We start from the raw sequence: 22,985 nt of genomic DNA on the forward strand, positions 1-22,985 counted from the left end.
AGTTTCTCTCTTTTGTAATGCATGGTATTGACCAGTCATGTATTCTGGTGTCTGATCAGAGTCAGAAAAGTTATTATCTACGTCTGAAATGGTCCTCTGAGCTGTTACAGATGAATCTACATAATTATCTTCTATCATATGTTCTCTAACTTCAACAATCTCATTATTACTGTTCACACTAGGCTCTATTTTGAACATTAGCTTCTGGGTTACATTAATCCCATCCTTAACTGTCGAAGATGTCACGTTGGATGTCTGTGTTACATTTACAAATGTCGTAGAAGCCAAAGATGTCGTCACTGTTGTAGCATTCATTCCCTTCAAATTCATAGCTAGAGTAGTAGCCTGAGTTGTTGTATGAACATTCTCAGTTATTTCTGGCACTAAAGTCCCAGACTTCATATGTGTACTATTCACCCTTGGAGTGGTTACTGTGGTATATTGTTCCTGAACCCCTTTAGTAACCGTGAAACCTCCATCATTGTACAAAATATACTTCCTTTGTTTACGAGGCACAATGTCATCTTCAGGTTTTGTCAACAACAAATCTTCACCACGACTATTTTCCCACTTAGGAGGAATATTACCACCAACATTCCATCTTCCACATTGACAAGGAAGGTAAACTGTTCCTCCTAGCTTAACTCTGATCACAGTAGTTGATGGAGGTGACGTTATAGAAACAATCTGAGGTGTCGCTGTAGTTAAATGTGATACATTTATACCCTCAATAGCTTTTAACATTGAAATGGTAGATTTCTCTTCCATTCTCCCAGCTTTCGTCTGGAGAGTTGATGTCATCGTTGCTGATTCTCTCGTTTCCCCAACATCTTGGAGGCCTATACTCTTATTCTCCCCTAGTATCACTAGAGACACTATGTGAACTCTAAATCCTAACTCGTACCGCTCACTCCCAATCTGTGGATCGTAAAAAGAACACCTATAGTCACCTTGATCTTCCTGTTGAGGCCTATGTACATAGAGACTACAATCTCCCTCGATCTTCAGTCTCTTTTTGTCGTTAAGTAATGTATACTTCCCTAATGGTAATGACTCTGACAGAACTAGAACCTTACCATGGCTATCTTCCCACTCAACTTTTAAGTTTCCCTGCGTTATTATTTGACCCAAATAAGCTACCTTCTCCTGACAATACTGCAGCTTTTTCAGAGGCCATGTGCCCCTTTTCTGCCAGTATTTGTAGCAATTTAATTGAGTCCTTATGACATGTCTCCTCATCTGGTGAACAAATGATAATGTCATCCACGTATTGAATTACAGTGCTTTTCAATACCTGATCTATCCCAACCAAATCATCGTTCAATACTTTATTGAAAATGTGAGGACAATGTTTGAACCCTTGTGGCAATCTCTCATACTCATAAGATTGTCCATTGTACGTGAACCCAAATAAGCTTTGACTTTCTATGGGACACTGAAAAAAGCACCACATAAATCTAACACTGTGAAATGTCCACCGGTCCTCTGGGTGGCCCTGATTGGCCCCTGAATCCTCCTCTGAAGTTTCCTCTGGAATTTCCTCTGAAATTCCCTCTGAAATTCCCTCTGGAATTCCCCCCTGACTTGTTGCACTCACGGGCAAAGTGGCCTAATTGTCCACAATTATAACATTCGTCTGAACGCTGTTGAAAATCTGAATTAAACCTTCCTCCTCTTCCGAAATTTCTTTGATCTCTTCCTCTCCAGGACTGTGCTTGATCGAAAGATAGCTGTGGGTAAGAGATAACTGGAACCACCGGTGATGGTTGAACCATTGGAACTGAACCTGGTTCGGCTGTGGTTGTGGTAATAGTTGATTTAGCGGAGCCTGATCCTGTATAACCAAAGCCTGCTTCTTCTCCATCTTTTTACTATCCACTAGTTGTATTTGATTAAGTTTCCTGAGGATCTCTTTGTCCTGTTCCTTCTGATCATGTTCCTTTTTCCTAAACAGCTCCACTTGGTGGGCTATATGATCTGTATAAACACTCTTTGTCATGCTTCCAAGACCAACCACCTCTGCCAGTTTGCTCCTCACTGGCAACCCCTTCTGTACTCTGGCTCGCAAAATTGACTGCTCCATTTGATTCAACTCTGGGTCATTTCCTGTGACATTTCTCCACACTTGATGAGCTCTCGACAGATAGGCTCTCGGGTTTTCTTCCTGTCCCAGTGGTTCAATAAAAATATTGTCAGGATGTACATTTGTCGGAAATGTATCTTTAAGCGCTCTGCACACTCGACCTCTTGCAGCAAACAGCTCTGCATCATTCACAGCAGTTCCCACATATCGATGAGCATGTGAACTTTGTCTTTCTGGGAAACTAGATTTACTCAAGTCACAGCGGCATCAGTCTATTCTTACTTCGACCTCTCTTAAAGCCCTCCGTGTGTCCTCTTCATTGCTGTCTTCATCCTCACTGTCATTATTGGTATCACCTCCTCTCTTTTCTGCTCTGGCAAGCATCCGCCTGTCTTTAGGGTCATATCCTCCCATGGCCCCTTCCGGATCACTTTGGTCACTATTGTCTCTAGACTCCACCCTTCGTATCCTAGTTCCCGAACTTGCTTCCTTCCTATCTTTGGAATTTGGATACATCGTTACAGTTGTTTCTGCTAGTCCTGTTTCTATTATTTTGTCCTCCTTGTCTCTGATATTATAGCTACCCTCCTGACTAATCATTGGGAGCTGAGGATAGATTTTCTTAGACTTCATCTCTACCTCATAAGGTGGCAGTCTTTTCACAGGGTTCATGTGTGAGAAAAATTAATTGGTGTCTGCCAACAGTTTTTCTGTTTGTTCTGCATTCTGTCCCATTTCTTCTACGTCTTTAACTCTCTTGTCGTTTGCAGCTTTGATCAGTTTCTGTCCCTCATTTTCAAACAACTGGAGAATGCCAAGCTCCACTTGCCTCTTCTCTTTGCATTTTTTCCCCCTTCTTTCCCTTCTTTTGCTCCGCCTTGTATGTGGATACAAGTACCTGCATTATTTTAATTACATCTGGGTTAAGAGTCCCCTCCACTGGCCATGGTTGGTCAATTTCAGGCCAACGTTTTGCCATTTTTCCGATATTTTTGCAATGTTTGCGAGGATTATTCTTCTGTACTACATCAACAGGAGTAATTACTTTTGGGTTTTTAGTATCCTTTTTCCCCATTATAACGGCTTCCTTATGTTCCGTTATTTGTAAATTAAGAAGTACGATTAAAACTACTTACTCCTCCCACGTTTAAAATTTTTATTTATTTATTTATTTCAACTAATTAACCAATCAACCCATAAACCAATTAGCAAACCAACAAATCAAACAATTAACCAATCGGGAAAACATTAACAAATCATTCAATCAGCCAATCAATCAAATGAATCACTTAGCCAATCAATCAATTCAATCAATCCCTCAGTGAACCAACAAATGAATCAATTAATTCAGTCATTCATGTATTTAAAGCCACAAATTCACCCTAGTCAAAAATGGAATTGATTTGTCAACGCCGAACGGATCAAGAGCCCGTTTATAATATTCGACAAAAAGATCACGTGCTCCCACCAGTGACTGACTGTCACCAAATGTGATCCTAATCACTGTAGGACCATCGCCTAATTATCGTCCAATATCTAGCTCAAATCGTCAGACAGTCACAATATTGATTCTCCAACACAGCACAAATCAGGCTAAATCACGCACAAACAACAAAACCGACATCCGCAATTGTCAACAGAGTTTAGGCCAAACAATCATATGCCATTAATTAATTAAATTAATTAACTGGTCAGTCAGTTGCCAAGCCCTCTATTTATTTATCCACTTTTCCTTTAACTAACTACAGCATGTAGTCTTTCATGTGTATGCAACCAGATCAATATTCGTATAAGTTTATAAATGAAAGCAGGTTAAAATGTGTACCATCAATAAGGGAAAAGAAACAGGCAATTATTTAGTCTCTTATGAACCCATTAGGTTCTTTAACAGCATCATAAACTTAATTCCCAAATTAAACCCCTACCTAAACATTTGTAGAATTCAATGAAAACCAAATAAAACAAACAGTTCAAGCGACAAAAGAACTCTTTTCAGTGGGACGTGCACTGAAAATCTCCCCCCCCTTGGAGGAGACACTTTCACACACGCATTTTCACATGAACAGAGACAGTTGGGGGGAGGGGTCTTACTTCTCCAATAGGAGACTCATAGTCATTACGTCCCTTTATAGAAGAAAGAAAACAGAGCTCATTTTATATTAGTCTTCTTAAGAAGCTGATTGTGTATTTAGTAACTTATTTGTTTATGTTACGTCCTCTCTCTAAGGAAGCTCATTTGCATATTTAATAACTCATTTATTATCTTACGTCTTCTCACAAGCTCATTATATATATTTAATACATTGAACAAAATATTTGTCTTTACAAGTTACCAAATCCTCCGTTCTCACATACAACCCCCACTCAATAGCATTTCCTTCTCCTGCAGTTTCTCACACACAGCTGATCACGCCTCACATACACACACAGCCAGCTCTCTCAGCGCACACACAGACAGCTCTACTTTTGCTCCCAAAACAAAGACAACTCATTCATACCGTACATTCATATAGCATGCTTTTGCCGAACCCTTTAATTCCTTACTTATTCATATAAAATGTATGCTACCTCTGAGATGTAATTAGTCAATGAGAGGATGCATCAGACACTGTTCGTCAACAAATGTCAGAGTGGGAACAGTCAATCAACCTTTTATTCTACAATCTCCAGTTAAACTGACCATACAGTGTTGTTCCAGGTTTTCCGGCCCATGTTTATTTATCCAGATTCTGCGGCTCAGTCATATGATCCTTTCCTTTAATCTTATCTCTCTCTCTTTTTCCTCTGTCCCTTATTACTGTTTTACATTTATTTATTCAAATTACCTGGATCCAAGTTAACCCCAATTTTGTCTTTTTAACTTAATTCCTGACGATGCCAAGCCAACCATTATGCAGTGGCTAATTTGCATGTGTCTTACCGTTAAGGAGTTGAGGGCCCAATCTCCATTAATCTTGCACGATACTATTTAGCTCACCTTATCGTTACAATAAAGCTATTCTAAACTATTCCTTGTATTTCTCATACTTCCTTTCTTTACTTTTTTATCTCTATAAAATCTGCAGACCTTAACTGTTTGGCAGCAAGTGAATTGGAATAAATAACAAAGTTGCTGAGTTTAACTCAAAGTTCCATGATTTAAAAAAATAAACAAGTATATTCTAGCTGAGAAGGGACTCCTTCTTGGTTCACAATCTACACCAGATGAGGTGGTGGTTCAGGCTTTAGATTCTAAACTGAATCAAGATGTGGAAATACACTTTATTTATGTTTTATTTTTTATTTTAATTTTATTTGGCACTGGCGCATGGCAAGTAAAACCACCTGTACTTACAGATGGAGATGGTGTTAAAGTCTTTGCCCTTCTTGAAAAGGAATCTCCAGAAAATGCCCTTCCAGATACAAATGATTTCAAAATATAATAACTATTGCTTTTTAAATGTATTACTTGTTCCATAGTTTTCCTGCAATGCACAAAGAACTGTGACAAGACGTGTGTGTGTGTGCGCGCGCTTTAGTGGCACCTAGCAAGAGGGTCTAGATTTGCAACCAGCTAAATACCCCTTTTTATTTCTAAAGGTTTAAAGTTGTGGTTTTGCCACCCATTGTTACTGTTTCCTCCTGGTCCAAAAGGTGAGTGGTGTATACTAGCCACTAAACTTGTGTACATTTGGGACGCCAGTCAAACCAATTTCAACCAATGTCACCATCCAACTTCAGACAAGGCACACTATGAGATTTCAAAACTGTTTTCCTAGCTCTCTGGTGGTTCTCCAACTTTTCCCAGTTTCCACACCAAATAAGTCCATTAAACTGTAGCACACAGACCAAAACTGTAACACAAATGAAGTGGAGGACTGTCAAGATAAAGGTCTGAATATTATTCTGAAGATGTAACATGTCAAATTGGATGTTTCAAAAATACAGAACGGAGGTGTAAACTTTACTAAGTTTAAAATGTACATTAGTGAGATCATCCTGGTTCAAAGGTAGTGAAACAAAAACGGAACCAAACGGGCTCCATATATTTTTTTTAATTATTATACTTTAGTCTGATGACCACTCGCATGTCCGAGGCACTTGTCTGTGGACATTCTTTGATAACATTATCTGACGAGAGATGTCACACAGCATATTCACACAACATTTTCTTATATTTTGACGACACAGGAAATCCTGTTTAAATTATTTTTTGAACAGTAAATCACGACTAACATTGAGGAACTATATCAATATGACATGCCAATATTTCTACCTGTGCAGGTCAAACATATTTCATCACTGGTCACACAGTCACGGTTATTAATAACCACTAACGTCCTGTCTGCCGAGTTTCAAAAGTAATAAGTGAAACTTGAAGTTATGTTAAGTATACTGTACGTTACTTTTGAATTGGTAAACACAAACTCGTTTCGAATGTTGACTCGTTTCCCAATGAGGTCCCTTCCCTTACTCCAATTTTACTGCACCGTTAACGGTTGTAGAAGCCATGTACAACAACAATAAAAAAAAACATGCTTACCGAATTCAAGAGTGGCCCTGAAAGATTGACATAATTATTCAATTCAGTTTATTTTGTATAACCCAATATCACAAATTACAAATTTGCCTCTTTACAATCTGTACACATACGACATCCCTGTCCCAGGACCTCACATCGGATCAGGAAAAACTCCCCAAAAATAACCTTTAACAGGGAAAAAATGGAAGAAACCTTCAAGAGAGCAACAGAGGAGGATCCCTCTCCCTGGATGGACAGAAGCAATAGATGTCATGTGTACAGAATGAACAGCCTTACAGAGTTACATAAACACATTCAATGAATATGACCACGTATGAATGGACCTCCACAATTCATGAAACAGAAGGAGGTAGAGAGGAGGGGGCGGGGCATCAGCAGGGCCAACGCAGGAGGCCGGCTCACCAGGCAGGAGGCATCAGACACAGCCAGGTCCACTGGACCCTATGAGACCTGAAGTCACAAAGACTCCGAGGAGGAAGCAGAGTTAGTAAGGTGCAATGGAGAGATGTAAATTCATCCATAAGTAGAGAGAGAAGAGGAGATAAGTGCTCAGTGTATCCTAAAACATCCCCCAGCAGCCTATAAGCCTATAGCAGCATATCTAGGGACTGGACCAGGGCAAACCTGAGCCAGCCCTAACTATAATCACTATTAAAGAGTAAGTCTACTCTTAAATATGGGGCATATTCTGGTTTTGTTTGTTCCTTGTGGTATGTTTATTGTCTGTTGTGCTCTGTGGACGGTATCTATTGTTGTCTGTATGATTTTTTTGTGGCAAATTAGTTTTCCCACTGGGGATTAATAAAGTTTTCTAATCTAATCATATATGGGCCCATCACTGGCAAAGTGTGGGCCAATCACAGGCCTGTATCTCAGTGTGACTGCAGCTTTAATTCTACCAGATCAGTTAATGAGTAATTGCATCCAGCTGTTGTCTCCATGTGATTTAATTAGTCTGAACTGGGAAGTATTTAAGATTGAGTGTTTGGACCTTCTGCATCCTTACTTAAAGTTTCAGTACATTTTGGATTTCTGAAATTATCATTAGCCTACTTGTCTTACTGATTGTGCTGAGAAGAAGGTTTTGCAGTGTTGTCCTGTTTTGAGCATGATGTTGATTGCAGTTTACTCAGCCTCTCTTGCGCTGCTGGTATCTTTTGCTTTTGGTGTTGGAAATGCCATTCGAACTTTGAAAGATGGACCTATGATCGATGCTGAAGGAAGGGAATATAAATCTGGCAATTTCAGAATTGAGGCAGAAGACAACTGGCCACAACTCGGTTATGCATCCACTGTCCGTGTACAATGCACAGATGCATCCATGATCATTTTGGTAAAGGCTGACCTGTATAAAAATGGCCGTCTTGTGTCTCCAGAGGAGCTTTTTTTAGGAGAACCAGAGCATTCACAGAGAAGTCAGTGCCGAGCTGTTGCTATTGGTGACACTGAATATCGCATTGAAGCTAGACTGCAAGACTGTGGCTCCAAATTAACTGTAAGTTGTTGATTTGATGCATGATGATGGAGATATCTGGCTGAGTAACAGTTCAGTTTTTCCAGAAAGTTCCCTGAGTTAAAATGTCTCTAATATTTGTCTCCAGATATCTGACGACTTTGTGATTTACTCAAACGAGCTGATAATATCACCAGCTGACAGTTACCTTGGCATTACAAGAAGGATGCATGCTGTAGTTCCTGTTTCCTGTCACTATAAAAGGTGATATTTGTATAATCGTTTTTTTGCATAGAGAAGCTATTTTGTGACTTCATGATGGCTGACTTTTTTTTAACTTTTCTGTGACAGGACACAGATTGTGAGCAGTAATAATCAGCAGCCGCAACTGGCCTCCTCCACTCCTGCAAAGGTTTCCACTGCTGCCTTCTCGCTAAAGCTGATGACGGGTACGTGTGCACAACTTGTTTTTGTTGAGTGTGCATACAGTGACGTCTGTGTCTACATTTAGATGACTGGACAAGTGAGAAGTTTTCCACTGTCTTCTACATTGGAGAACTCCTACACCTCGAGGCATCTTACACTGGTCCTCAGTCGGGACAAGAACAGCTCTTCATCGACAGCTGTGTCGCCACTCTGTCACCTGACACAATGTCAGTTCCCAGATACTACTTCATTGAAAACCATGGGTAAGTAACTTAATGGGCTTAATATGAAACAAAACTGGCTTTTGACTTTGAGAACCTTTTACTTTTTTTTTTTTCAGGTGCCTCACTGATGCCAAAGAGTATAAATCAAACTCACTATTCCAACCAAGAACGAGTGCTTCTTCGCTTCAATTGCAGCTCGACGCTTTCCTGTTCCACCAGGATTCAAGGAACTCAGTGAGCCATTTTCATAACTTGGTTCACGTCAACATTTGGAAATTCTCCCAGGTGTATGTTGACATTTTTGTGTTCTCTTTTTTTATTTTATTTTATAGATATTTATAACTTGCCAGCTGAAAGTAACCTCTGAAATATGGAAGAACAGCCCCATCAACAAGGTCTGCAATTATGTAGATTTAAGGTGATTTTTATTTTTTGTAGGTGTACTGTAGCTCCTTAATTTACTTGTTCAGGTTTGGAATGTTTTTACTCTCCTGTCAGATGATCATTGACATGGGAACACCTTTTTTTTTTTTTTTTTTTTTTTTTCAAAATGTCAATTGTATCGCCTAAAATCTTATGTTTCTATACATTCTATGATGCCTTGTGAGAAGTTGTTAATAATTAATTTTTCAGGGTGCTTGAGGGTGTCTCCATTACCCATAGGACGTATAACTTTAAATTTAAGATTACGTCAGTGTCTAGCCATCATTGTCTGCACAGCAAATTTGGATCAACCAAATGCAACAAAACAAGAAACAATTCATGACTTGTTTCACAACAATGACACGGAGCAAACCTGGAGAAACCATGAAGTATAAGTCTGTGAATAAAATATTACAACAAACCTCAAATACATTGGCTATTGCAAATATGTTAAAACGGACAGTAACAATGTGAATAAATGACAATATGGATATGTATCCTCCCTCTAGATGGATAAATGTGGATGGCAGTGATGTGTGTCAATGTTGTGACAGTATCTGCTACAAAAGTACTCCAGACTATTACACCAATCTGAGACATCGGATCCCTGAAGGTATGCTGTGGATTTGAATTACAATGTCAAAGTGTAAACCTGTTTCTGTGTAAAATGTCCTTAAGCCCGTTTTTGTGTTTCAGATATCGTGGCATGTAGAACTGTAACACTTGGTCCTTTGATGGTTTTCCCCAGCAAGTAGGCAAATAACTGAAATCCAGTCAATCGATGTCAATGATGATTTTATTTTCATTGTGACATTAAAATCAACCGGCCTAAGATCTGTGTTCTAGTTTCTTTGTGTTTTACTGGAAGGAAAGTGTAATGGTGGCAGCAGATATAGAGTGCTGCAAGACTGAATCCTAAGCTTATCTCGCTGTCTAAATTAACATCATGGTTTAATGGGCCAAGTAGTGGCTGGACTTGATTATGCAGGTGGTCAGGGCCGATGAGTTCAACTACAAAATGTTTTGTGACATCCAGTCTCGCATCATCTATGCAGCTCTGTAGTTTATCTAGCTTGTTGTTTTCAGAGGTTCCAAATTGTGTGTAGCAACGCCCCAAAATAGGCACAACAAAAAACATAGTTTAATGAGACAGCTGGAACTTAAGGGTTTAATGGACATATAAAACTATCGGCATCACCTGGCCAGAGTCCCCGGAGGGTATTTGAGGCTTGTCCCCTCCAGCGCTCGAGGAACTGGATCTCCGTTCTGCCGGTACCCCGTCGTGTGCTATTAAATGGTGGTTCCTTGTTCCAAACCACGTGTCTGTCGCAACCTTAAAAGCCAGGCCGTGACAATAACAGTGAAATGAGATGACGTAAAGAAAGCATTTACAGAGAGAAAAGAAGTGGTGCAAGAATAGATCATTGAGGTATACCACATGGTGCTATGCAGTTTGCTGTGATTAATTAAGACATAAAATGTTCCATTTGACAAAGGAACCACGCCAAAGTCGTTACAGAAATGCTAACTCATTTATTAAGCCTTTTTACGAGTCCAGCGTGATCAATGGTGTTGATTAAGGTTAAGCAGCATCAGTACAGAAAAGTGTCGAGCCTGCAGCCATTAGTGGATCATCTGTAACCCTGAGAAGAGCTGTTTCAGTACTATAGATTCCAAAATCCTGATTGAAATTGATCAAAAATGCAGTTATTTAGTGCTTCCAAAATGTTTCCTATAACCAGTTTTTCATATACAATTTTAAACTGATGGAACAAGACCAGGTTTTTTTTTTTAGCAGTGGCTGAATACAGGCTATTTCAAAAATAATCTGGGACACGTTGAGAGCAAAGATTAATAAAGTTTAATAAAAAAAGCCTTTTTCCCCCAGCACTTCTCTCAAAAAATGTTCATATGTTTTTCATAGTGTCTGTCATTGTTTCCATATAAACTGGCTTAAAGCTATCTTGCAAATGTGGACTTGGACAAGGAAGAATCATGGGAGGAGCTGGAAAGGCAATGTTTTGCTCACATTTGAAAAATGTAACATCGAACCTGGCATACATTGGCAAGGAAAACTGAAATAAATAAGCCTGTGTGGACAAAATTGTACAACATATATACGACAGCCAAATACAAACTATGACAACGCCCCAGAACAGGCAGAAAAACTTAAATAGTTTATGATAATGGGGCAGCCCCTGGAGTGACTGGTTAGAAAACTGGAACTTGTCAAAAACGGATGCAAATGATTGCTGGATATTGTTTCCTGATTTATTATTTTTAAAAAGGGACTTCATTTAGTTTAGCTATTCTTTCATGTCAATTATGTAGAGGCATTTTCTATGTTTATTTCTTAATGTTTGAACTGCATTGATTTTCTTTTTACAGTTTTTTGTTAGTGTAACACACATTTGAATTTCCAAAGAAAAAAGCAATAAAGCAATTATGTCTGAAATGTTTTAACAGATTCAATTATGGTTGAATCCCCCTCAACTTCATCAGACTTTGGTCTTCAGTCTTGGAGGGTGTGAAACCAATTACAGGCTGATTAGTGGATGATTAGACTCAGGTGTGCAGTGCTGCTTTGATGAGGCTGATTGTCTGAATATAAAGTAAGACATGCTTCGCTATTAAGATAGATGTGCTGCCTAGTGGGTCAGACAGGAAGAAAGACTGCATTTTGAACCAGTTTGCTTTTTCCCCGTGCTATGAAGACCTTGTGTTTTTCTGTTCACCTCCTGGTCGGACTGTGTTTCCGGTCATATCTTGCTTTTCTGCCGCAAGATTACGCGCAACATGTTTCAATTCAAAGTCCTCAGATCACAGGGAGCTCCCAACACACTCGGCAAGAAAAGACTCCAGCAAAGGAACAAGCGCAGGTGAATACTGTCCGAGTGACCTGCCATCCAGACTCATTGGAGATTATTATCAAAGCTGACATGTTTGAAGTTGGAGCTCCCGTTAATAGCGATGAATTACGCCTTGGAGTGGAGCACAATGACTACTGTAGAGCTACAACGTCTTCAAGAGATGAGTACAGAATCCTTGTTGGACTCGTGGATTGCGGCACCAAACATTGGGTAATACATTTATTTTTTGTTTATTACACACTATACCAGTTTTAAACTCTTACTCCCCACAGATGACTGCTGCTACTCTGGTCTACACAAACCTGCTCGTATACTCTCCTGTGGCCTCTCCAGATGGGTTGGTTCGAATGGATGAGGCTGTAATTCCAATTGAGTGTCATTATGAAAGGTCTGTCTTTTAAAGTTAATCTCTTTAAGGCTTCTCTAGACACTGTCTCACTATTTTAAGATGCTTTTGCTGTTTCTTAGGAAGCACAGTTTGTCCAGTTCTTCACTCATGCCCACCTGGATCCCTTTTATGTCTACACAAGCTGCAATGGCAACTTTGGAGTTTGACTTGAGAATTATGACAAGTAGGTTTCGTTAATTTCTCATGTTTTGACTTATTTGCCATCAATATTTATATTTTTTAATTTGTGCAGATGACTGGCTTTATCGAAGAAGCTCTAATGTGTTTTACCTTGGCGAGCCCATCGGCATCGAAGCCTCAGTCAGAGTTGGACATCACGCGGGGCTCCGAGTGTTTGTGAGCAGCTGTGTGGCAACACTCAACCCAGACGTATTCTCTGAGCCGAGATATGTCTTTGTTGAAAATGGGTAAGCACTTGGAAGATTACTGCATTGTGTGAAGCCTTTTATGGATCCAGAGAACACTGTGTGAAGTCTGATCAATTGCCTCAAGTCATGTCACACTAGTCTGTGTCAGTTGGATTGGAAAATGAGAAGTCTGGGGATGTGGTGTTAAACATAATATTTTAGGTTGGCAAGAGTGACTTGTTTTCCAGACTTCTTAAAATGGCATGATTCTGGTCTTAGACCAACCGCAATTATTTTTGGTATTAATGGGAAGATTAGCCACTATTTGCACAACAGACTAAATTCTCCCTTCTCTTCACAGGTGCTTGGTTGACTCTGAGCTTCCAGGTTCTAGATCTCACTTCTTATCCAGGACACAGGATGACAAGCTGCACTTGACCATTGATGCCTTAAAATTTCATAATGTGGACAGAGGAGAAGTGAGGCTCTACTTTAACTGCTCAAGTCATTATTACATATGTAGAATTTTTTTTTCTCACACATTTACTTTTTTCCTCTCACAGCTCTACATCACATGTCACCTGAATGCTGTACCAGTTAATGATGCAGAGGCACCAAATAAGGCATGCAGTTTTGTAAATGGAAGGTAAGTGAGATCCAGCCCAAAATGTGTATCATAGGATAAAGCAGAGTAAATGAGGGTGCGTGTGAATATTTTAATTGTTTTTCAGATGGAGGTCAGCTGATGGTAATGACTATTTATGTGGCTATTGTCAAAGTCACGATAAGCCTAGCAGCTCTGGCAAGTTTGGTCCCCGTGGGTTTGCGAAGCCAGATGAACCTGAACCATTTTGGAGGAGTGGACTGGGAACCAATACAGGTTGGCTTCCTTAACCTTGTTTAATGGGGAAAATGCAATGTCAGGCTTCACACAAGGTTTTGAACTTGTAATTCTTTAGTGTGGGAAAAGGAGGCAAGAGTGGGTCCGATGATTGTCTTGCCAGCCAAGCAGAATAGTGGGCCAATACCTGTGGAGGAGCTTCCTTCTAAAATCAGCAGACTGTCACTGTTTGGAAGCCTGTGGAGAAGTGGAATAAATGACAAAGTTGGTAAGTTGAGAAAAAAATTGCAGGATTTTATCTTTTTTTTTTTTGGCACTTTCTGTTCTGCAAAGAAATCATGATTTGTATTTCTCCTAGATGAGAAGGGACTCATTGGTTCACAATCTACACCAGACAAGGTGGTGGTTCAGACTTTAGATTCTAATCAGAATCAAGATGAATATAGTGGAAAGGATCTAGAAGATAAAATATGTAAAGATTTAACAAATCTTCATTTGTAATGGTTTTAAATGGATGGCATTTAAAACCAACTCTCGCAGTTGGAGATGCTGCAAAATCTCCCCTTCTAGAAAAGGAATCGCTCGCGGTCGACTTGGAATCAAAGGGAGCGGCGGTGGTCGAAAACGGCATGTCAACCCTCGACGATGTTACCCCAACTGTTCCGTTTATTGTGGCTGGGACTAAAATGTCAAATGCAACTGCACAAAATGCCCTTTCAGATATAAATGACGCCAAAATATAATAAACTATTGTTTGAATAAGTACTTTTTGTGTGCTGTTGATGCATAGTTTTCTTGCAATGCACAAAGAAAACCTTTTTATATAAAGTGTGTGTAGGCTTTAGTGGCATCTAGCAAGAGGGTCTAGATTTGCAACCAGCCAAATACCCTTGCTTTCTAATTGTTTAAAGTTGTGATTTTGCCACCCATTCTTAAGTGTTCCTGCTGGTACAAAAGGTGAGGGGCTATACAAGCCACTAAAATGTGTGTATTTGGGACACTAGTGTTGGCAGAAAAAAACAACTAACTTTAGAATATCACAGGACAATCTATCAGACTAAAAACTTTTAGTCTCATAGATTGAAAGTACAGAACAGAGATTGAAACTTTTACTACGTTGTATAAAATGTACACTAGTGGCTTAATTAATAATTCTGGCTCAAAGGTAGGGAAGTCCTGAGCTGTGTTTTAGTTCAAACCATTTGAATACCCAATATGTCAATGTGAATTCATAGGTATGACTACTTCATAATTATTTTTGAAGCGTTAAGTGCTTTGGGGCAGAGATGGGTAGCCGAATTAGAGGATTTCAATTATACTATTAAGTGTGCGCCAAGCAAATGCAAATGGAAGTGGCTTGTCTAGAATGCCTAATGGAGTTTTGGAAATGCAAAAATCAGTGCACAGACCAGGAAACGGTAAGTGCCACTAAGCAGGGTATCCTGGTACAGCAAGAAGAGCCAACACCGTTGTTGAGCTCAGTCTAATGTAGTCCTCCGCTAGAACGGACAGATACAGACAGGATCCAAAGACAAAAAACAGTAAGATAACAGACACTGTAATTGGCAAAGTATTGGACAACAAAATGAATAATCAAAGGTCACATCCCAATGTCCTAAGGAATGCTCTGAGCTGAGGAACCTTGTTAGAGAATGGAGTAAACTGGAAATCAAGGCAGATGGAATTTTGCATAGGAAGAGTCAGTCTAGATTTCAGCTAGTATTCCCCAAGATCTACGATCTACCATCCTCTTGTTCTCAAAGGGCTTAACACGAAAATGGGTCATTTGGGCACAGAAAGGACAGTTAATCTGATCAGACAGTTTTGGCCAAAAATGCAGTGTAATGGGAGCACTTTGTGACAAATGTGTGTAAATGCCTCACAAAATGGAAACCAAACCTGGGAAAATTCATCATGTCATGGGTAGAGCTATCAAGGGATAGCATCAGCAGTTGAACTCTATGGTATCAAGGGATCACGCACCACTCCCTATCACCCACAAGGGAAAAGAAGGACTGAAAGTTTTGACAGAACACTTCTCTCCAAGTGTTGTACGCCTACAATTGCACATCGAGTGATGCAATGGGCTAATCTCCATTCTTATTTGGCAGGACAACCCAGTTTCCAGTGAACATCCTTTCTGGAAAGGACCAGCCAGGTTCATATCAGGCCATTGTGAAGAAATGGAGAAAGAGGATAACAGAAGTCTATGAGATAGCATCTAAACAGACAGACAAGTCAGCTGACACAATATGACAATAATAGCAGTGCCCCTAATATTTGAGGTAATGGGACAAAGCAGTGGCTGGACTTGATTACGGAGGTGCTCAGGGCCGATGATAAGAAACCTCTGTTTTGTCAGAGTTCAAATGCAAAATGTTTTGTGACATCCAGTCTCTCACATCACCTATGCAGGTCTGTAGTTTGGCTAGCTTGTTTTATTCAGAGGGTAGATATTACTCTGTATCGTCTACATAACAGTGAAATGGTTATGGTACTGAATGATATGACCTTAAGGAGAGAAAAGAAGTGGTCCAAGAATAGATTCTCGAGGTAGACCACTTGGTGCTGTGCAGTTGAGATGACTGAATCAATTCAATTCAATTCAATTCAGTTTATTTTGTATAGCCCAATATCACAAATTACAAATTTGCCTCAGGGCTTTACAATCTGTACACATACGACATCCCTGTCCCAGGACCTCACATCGGATCAGGAAAAACTCCCCAAAAATAACCTTTCACAGGGGAAAAAGGGACGAAACCTTCAGGAGATCAACAGAGGAGGATTCCTCTCCCCGGATGGACTGATGCAATAGATGTCGTGTGTTCAGAATGAACAGCATTTACAAAGTTACATAAACAATTGAGACATAACATGTTCTATTTGACAGATATGAGTAGAGCTGTTTCAGAAATGCCAACCCAATCCTTCAATCCAACAAAACTTAAACAAATAAGCCTGTGTGGACAAAATATATATATTTTTTAATAGATACTTTATTGGTAATTATGCACAATATGACATACAGGGATCAAAGAAGTATTTTCATTTTTTGTGTATGAGTTAGTCAATTTACACTAGTGAAGACGAAAACATAAATAAAATAAAGTAAGGAAATAACTAAAAATAATAACAACGGTCAAACAAACATAAAAAAAGTTATAATGAATAATAAAACACCCACCCACAGCCTTCACATTCTTTCACATAGTTTGTGTAGTACAGTATTGTACAACTAAAGTTGAATAATTAGGTTCAGTTACAGTTAGTCAGACAGATGAGGACAAGAGGACCAGGTACATACATACAAATTACCAGACACGTCTGTGACGCCCACCAATGTGTGTGCACGTGTGTTAATGTGTTTTGTTTGTATTGACAAACAATATGTTTCAAAGTGAACAGTATATTAGTATATTATAACAGTATATTATATTCCTCATATGGCAACGGGGACGCTAGCGAAACTTAACGCCGCTCCGTCTAGGACTGTTTTTATTTGTTTTTTCAACCTTTTTTACAATTTAACATTCATTTGAATTATTTTTAATTTCATTTAACAGTGTAGCCATTCTTCTGACTTAATTATTCTGCGAATCTTGGATTATTTATTTTTTTTGCTTGCCGTTGGCTCCTGCTCTCCACCTCTGCGATCTGGACAACTGGCGTTGGCTGGCTAGCCGTCAGTCTCTCGTTAGCCGGCGGCTACCAACGAGCCAGCTGACTCCCTGCTGGATGCTCTCCACGGCTGCCGTCAGGACAACCTGAACAACTGGCGTTGGCTGGCTAGCCGACAGTCTCTTGCTGGCCGGCTGCTACCAACGAGCCAGCGGACTCCCTGCTCCATGCTGTTGCTCTGAGGCTGGTCGCCTCTCAACTGTCCTGATGTGGGTTCCGATCACCTGTGGATTGTCCTGACGTGCCTGTCACTTCTCCAGCTGATCTTGTCCGTGGTTGGCGATTGCATTCTCCCCGGCTGGCATGGTTCTGCAGTATTCCACCTCGCAGCTCCTCGGGCTCAACAACTTCTCTGCTCCTCCGTTCATCTCAGCCATCAAGGCACTCAGACTCCTTCGTCGGCCCTGTTACATCCACAGAGTGTATATTTTGATAGCTTTTCTCCCATTAACCTAGGCCAATTGTCCTCAACGGTTTCTACTTCTAAACCGTCTACCTGTCTCTTAGACCCCATCCCAACGAGGCTGCTTAAAGACATGTTGCCTTTAATTGGCACCTCTCTGCTGGATATTGTTAATGTGTCTTTGCTAACAGGCCATGTACCACATTCCTTCAAAGTAGCTGTAATTAAACCTCTCCTGAAAAAGCCCACTCTTAATCCAGAGGTGTTGGCTAACTACAGACCGATCTCTAACCTTCCCTACCTCTCTAAGATCCTTGAGAAAGTAGTCGCAAATCAGTTGTGCGACTTTCTACATCAGAATAGTTTATTTGAGGAGTTTCAGTCAGGATTTAGAACACACCACAGCACAGAGACAGCACTGGTGAAAATTACAAATAACCTCCTAATTGCATCAGATAGGGGACTCATCTCTGTACTTGTTTTGTGAGACCTTAGTGCTGCGTTCGACACCATTGACCATGACATCCTATTACAGAGATTGGATCAGTCGATTGGCATTTCAGGTACCGTGCTAAGTTGGTTTAAATCCTATTTATCAGATCGATCTCAATTTGTATTTGTAAACGATGAAGCCTCAATGACCACCAACGTTAATCACGGAGTTCCACAATGTTCTGTGCTTGGACCAATTTTATTTACCTTATATATGCTTCCTTTGGGCAACATTATCAGGAAACACTCCATAAACTTTCATTGCTATGCAGATGATACTCAATTATATCTAGTGATCAAACCAGAGGAGACCAACCAGCTCGCTAAAATTCAAGAATGTCTTAAAGACATAAAAACATGGATGACCTGCAACTTCCTGATGTTAAACTCAGACAAAACTGAAGTTATTTTACTCTGAACACCTCAGAGATCAATTATCTGGTGAAGTGGTTTCTGTAGATGGCATTGCCTTTGCATCCAACACCACTGTAAAGAATCTCGGCGTCATCTTTGACCGAGACTTGTCCTTTAAATCCCACATTAAGCAAATCTCAAGGACTGCATTTTTTCATCTACGTAACATTTCAAAAATCAGGCACAAAAAGATGCAGAAAAGCTGGTTCACGCGTTTGTTACTTCCAGACTAGATTACTGCAACTCCTTATTATCAGGCTGCTCTAATAAGTCTCTTGAATCCCTCCAGTTGATCCAGAATGCTGCAGCTCGTGTACTCACAAAAACTAAGAAAAGAGATCACATTACTCCTGTATTAGCTGCGCTGCACTGGCTCCCTGTAAAATCAACAATCACATTTACAATTCTTCTCCTCACCTACAAAGCCTTGATTGGTGATGCACCATCATATCTTAAGGAGCTTGTAGTACCATATTGCCCCACTAGAGAGCTGCGCTCACTAAATGCGGGGCTACTTGTGGTTCCTAGAGTCCTAAAAAGTAGGATGGGAGCAAGAGCCTTCAGTTATCAAGCTCCTTTTTTATGGAACCAGCTTCCACTTTCAGTCCGGGAGGCAGACACAGTCACCTCATTCAAGAATAGACTTAAGACTTTCCTGTTTGATAGTGCTTATAGTTAGGGCTGAATCAGGTTTGCCCTGGTCGAGCCCCTTGATATGCTGCTATAGGCTTATAGGCTGCTGGGGGATGTTTTAGGATACACTGAGCACCTATCATCTTCTCTCTCTCCTTATGGATGAATTTACATCTCTCCATTGCACCTTATTAACTCTGCTTCCTCCCTGGAGTCGTTGTGACTTCACGTCTCATAGGGTCCATTGGACCTGGAGGTGTCTGATGCCTGGTGAGCCGGCCTCCCACCTTGGCCCTGCTGATGCCCCGCCCCCCCCTCTCTACCTCCTTCTGTTTCATGGATTGGAGTTCCATTCATACATTGTCATATTCATGTAATGTGTTTATGTAACTTTGTAAATGCTGTTCATTCTGTACACATGACATCTATTGCTTCTGTCCATCCGGGGAGAGGGATCCTCCTCTGTTGCTCTCCTGAAGGTTTCTTCCCTTTTTTCCCTGTCAAAGGTTATTTTTGGGGAGTTTTTCCTGATTCGATGTGAGGTCCTGGGACAGGGATGTCGTATGTGTACAGATTGTAAAGCCCTCTGAGGCAAATTTGTAATTTGTGATATTGGGCTATACAAAATAAACTGAATTGAATTTAATTGAAAAGCTCCTCTTTTACCATTTCCTCTAAGGTTGGAATGGAGAGCTGATCCAAAAAGCAGTGAAGGTCATTAGTATCCGGGGACTCTGACTTATATAAAGGTTCATATAATATTTTTGAAAGGCTCTGTTAATTTCTGTCGGATTAGTTGTCCCGCTTTCAGTTTCAATCTCAGTGATAGCCCTTTCATTTAGCAGTGTTTTAATCCGCCATGCTAGTAATTTACACACTGATTCTCCGTGATAATAGTAAGTCTGCTTAAACCGAGTGATACTGTTTAAGGCCTTACTTGCTGTAACCTCATTATATTTAGCCCTTGCTTCTGAGAGCCTCTGTACATTCTCCGGTGTATTATTCACTGAGAGCTCCCTTTCTAGGTCTTTAATATCTCGCTCAAGTTCAGTCATAAGGAGATGAGTCTTATTTGCATTGCTGCTAGTATAATAAATCATCACACCTCTAATATAGGCTTTGAAGGCTTCCCATCTGATAGATGCTGAGGTTTCCTCCGTATTTGTAGCAAAGAAAAACTCAATATTCCTTTCCACAGAGTTTCAAAACTTCTGATCATGGAGCCATCTCGGGCTAAGCCTCCACACTGTTTGGCCCCTGGGATGTTGAGTAAGGCGGTAATGCAAAAACAGTAGGGCATGATCTGAAATAACTATGCCTTTGTGTCCACAGTCCTGTACATTGGCCGCCAGAGTCCCAGAGATTAAAAAATAATCTATGCAGGATTGTGTTTTGTGTGTGTTTGAGTGGCATGAATATTCTAGTGTGGTGGGATTTCTAATTCTCCAGATATCGCAAAGATGCAGCTCTGATAGTGGCCTATCACCTTTCGGGTATATGTATGGGAAGAGTCATTTCTTGATGAGCGGTCTAGAAGGGGGTTAGGAGCACAATTAAATTCTCCACCCATAATTATTTCACCTCGAAAAGAGGAAACGGTCATGAAGAGATTACTAAAGAATGAGGCATCGTCATTGTTGGGCCCATAAACATTTACAAAAACAATTTCTTTATTCAAAAGAGTTCCCCCAACCACCACAAATCTACCTGCAGGGTCCTGGAGAAGTTTGTGAATCCTAAAGGGGACTGATTTATGGATAAGGATTGCTACTCCTCTTGCCTGTGAGGAGCAGCAAGAAGCTAGAATTGGCCCAGGCCATCTCCTCCTTATGCGTACAATCTCCTCAGATAATAAATGAGTCTCTTGGAGAAATATGACTTTTGCTTGGAGATGTTTAAGTCTGGACAGTATTTGCTTAATTTTAACAAATTTTCTCATACCCCTGACATTCCATGAAGTAATATTGAGATAAGGAGCTTTACTCATAACCCAGCCTAAGTAATATTATTGTTATAACTTCAACTCCTCTTCTACCATAGGAGACCAGTGTGCCATCAAAACATGGAAAATAAAGAAAAGAAAAAACAGTAACAGTAACAAACTCTCTAGAACGGAGACGGAGCTCTCCTAAATCCCTGTGCCCCCTAATTGCACAGACCCCACTTACACTCTTGCAATACACTGAAATTCCGGACAACTTGCATTGATCCTTAACTATGGAGCAGATACAAACCATTGAACACAAGTGGGCGGCACCCGCGTCCGGCAGAAATTTTAAGTATATAAAGAAAACAAAAAACGTAAACCCTAGTATGTATAATTACTGACCCATGACATTATGTAAAATATGTATTAAACAGAGGGCCAGCAATAACACAGCCAGTGTGATACATGACACTCTTATCCAACAAAGCTTAGTCTATATCGTTCATCCGTTTTGGATCCAAGCGAGCTAGTCAGATTCACTCACGTCACCGTCCCGTTCCGTCTGAGACCGCTCTGTCTCGATCTCGTGGATGAAGACCTCCACATCTGATGGAGTAAGAAACGTAAGCATTTTACCCTTGTGGTAGATTCTCATCTTTGCTGGGAACTGTAATCCAAACTCAATATCCAGATTATGCAGTCGGGTTTTCACGCCGTCGAACATTCTCCTCTGCTGCTGGATCTCCGCGGAAAGGTCTGGAAACAACATCACACGATTCTCCTCGAACTTTAGCGATTTCTTCTTCCGGGCAGCCTTCATCACTCGGTCTCTGTCGGTCAGCCAGCGGAATTTCACGAGAATCGCCCGAGGAAAAGGTTTACGGTTTGGCTTGTTAGCTTTAGCTGTGGCTGCTTTTGGAAGTCTGAAGGCTTGGTTGATGGAAGGTGGAGTCGGGAAATTTTCTCAGGCAACCACATGCTGAGGAAGGATACTAGGTCACCTCTCTCCGTGTTTTCTGGCAAGCCCACCAGTCTCACGTTCAGGCGGCGCTGTCGATTTTCCATGGTCTCCACTGATCTGGCGAGTGCTAGCATCTTTCTTTGAGTGGTTGCCGAGACGTTAGCTAGGTTGTTCAGTTGGTCCTCCGCGGAACTTATACGGGATTCTGCTCCACCTAGTCTTTCGGAGAAGGATTCTAAGGCTTCTTTGATTTCGTGAATTGAGCTGGGCAGAGAAGTCTTTTCGGAGAGCGTGAATAGCTGCTAAAATTCCGTCATCCCTAGCTTGGGTTTCTGTAGCTAGTCCATGTGCTAACTCCAACTCGTCATCTTTCTTGTTCTCTTTACTTCTTGAACTGGGTTTACTCTACTTCATTTTGGATCCTCCTTATATCGTGCACTTATATCACTCGACTAAGACTTTTTACAAACTCAAACGAACGGGTTTACATTTATATATCATATATTTTGCCGGAGCACATGGGTTCTGCAACTTCTCACGTCCACGTCATAACCGGAACCCCCTTGAGGCACATTCTACATTTTTTTTCTTATGTTTGAACTGCATTTCTGTGTTGATTGTATTTTATTTTTTTACAGTTTTGATTTACTGTAACACATAAAGTTTGCTGTTTTTGTGTGCTATGAAGAACTTGAGAGATAGTGGAGATTGGCTCTTCCAAATATGGAATGATACATCATAGCATGTGAAAATAATGAGATAACATGGCACTGGGCAAATTATGAATCTAACCCTGCATGGGTAAAGATGGAAGGGGTACTAGCAGCGCCATCTCAGGTTTAGGACTCGTTATCACAAAAACACACAACAAAACAG

At 40.5% G+C, this 22,985-nt stretch overlaps 2 protein-coding genes across 2 annotated transcripts; both read left to right on the forward strand.

Annotated features, from left to right (window-relative positions):
• Positions 1-7,628: 7,628 nt before the first annotated feature.
• On the forward strand, positions 7,629-9,943 carry LOC117735009 (zona pellucida sperm-binding protein 3-like). The gene is made up of 8 exons (XM_034539395.1): positions 7,629-8,100; positions 8,207-8,322; positions 8,410-8,507; positions 8,570-8,747; positions 8,825-8,942; positions 9,041-9,126; positions 9,641-9,744; positions 9,828-9,943. The coding sequence occupies exons 1-8, from the start codon at positions 7,714-7,716 to the stop codon at positions 9,884-9,886; spliced, it is 1,146 nt and encodes a 381-aa protein (XP_034395286.1). The 5' UTR covers positions 7,629-7,713; the 3' UTR covers positions 9,887-9,943.
• A 1,848-nt stretch (positions 9,944-11,791) lies between these two features.
• Positions 11,792-14,341, forward strand: LOC117734746 (zona pellucida sperm-binding protein 3-like). Its single transcript, XM_034539011.1, has 9 exons — positions 11,792-12,211; positions 12,274-12,389; positions 12,470-12,573; positions 12,643-12,817; positions 13,119-13,236; positions 13,321-13,403; positions 13,489-13,637; positions 13,717-13,866; positions 14,139-14,341. Exons 1-9 carry the CDS (start codon positions 11,840-11,842, stop codon positions 14,339-14,341), a joined length of 1,470 nt encoding a protein of 489 aa, XP_034394902.1. The 5' UTR covers positions 11,792-11,839.
• The last annotated feature ends 8,644 nt before the right edge of the window (positions 14,342-22,985 follow it).

Source organism: Cyclopterus lumpus, chromosome 8 (assembly GCF_009769545.1).
Source record: "Cyclopterus lumpus isolate fCycLum1 chromosome 8, fCycLum1.pri, whole genome shotgun sequence".
In the NCBI taxonomy this organism is placed as follows: Eukaryota; Metazoa; Chordata; class Actinopteri; order Perciformes; family Cyclopteridae; genus Cyclopterus; species Cyclopterus lumpus.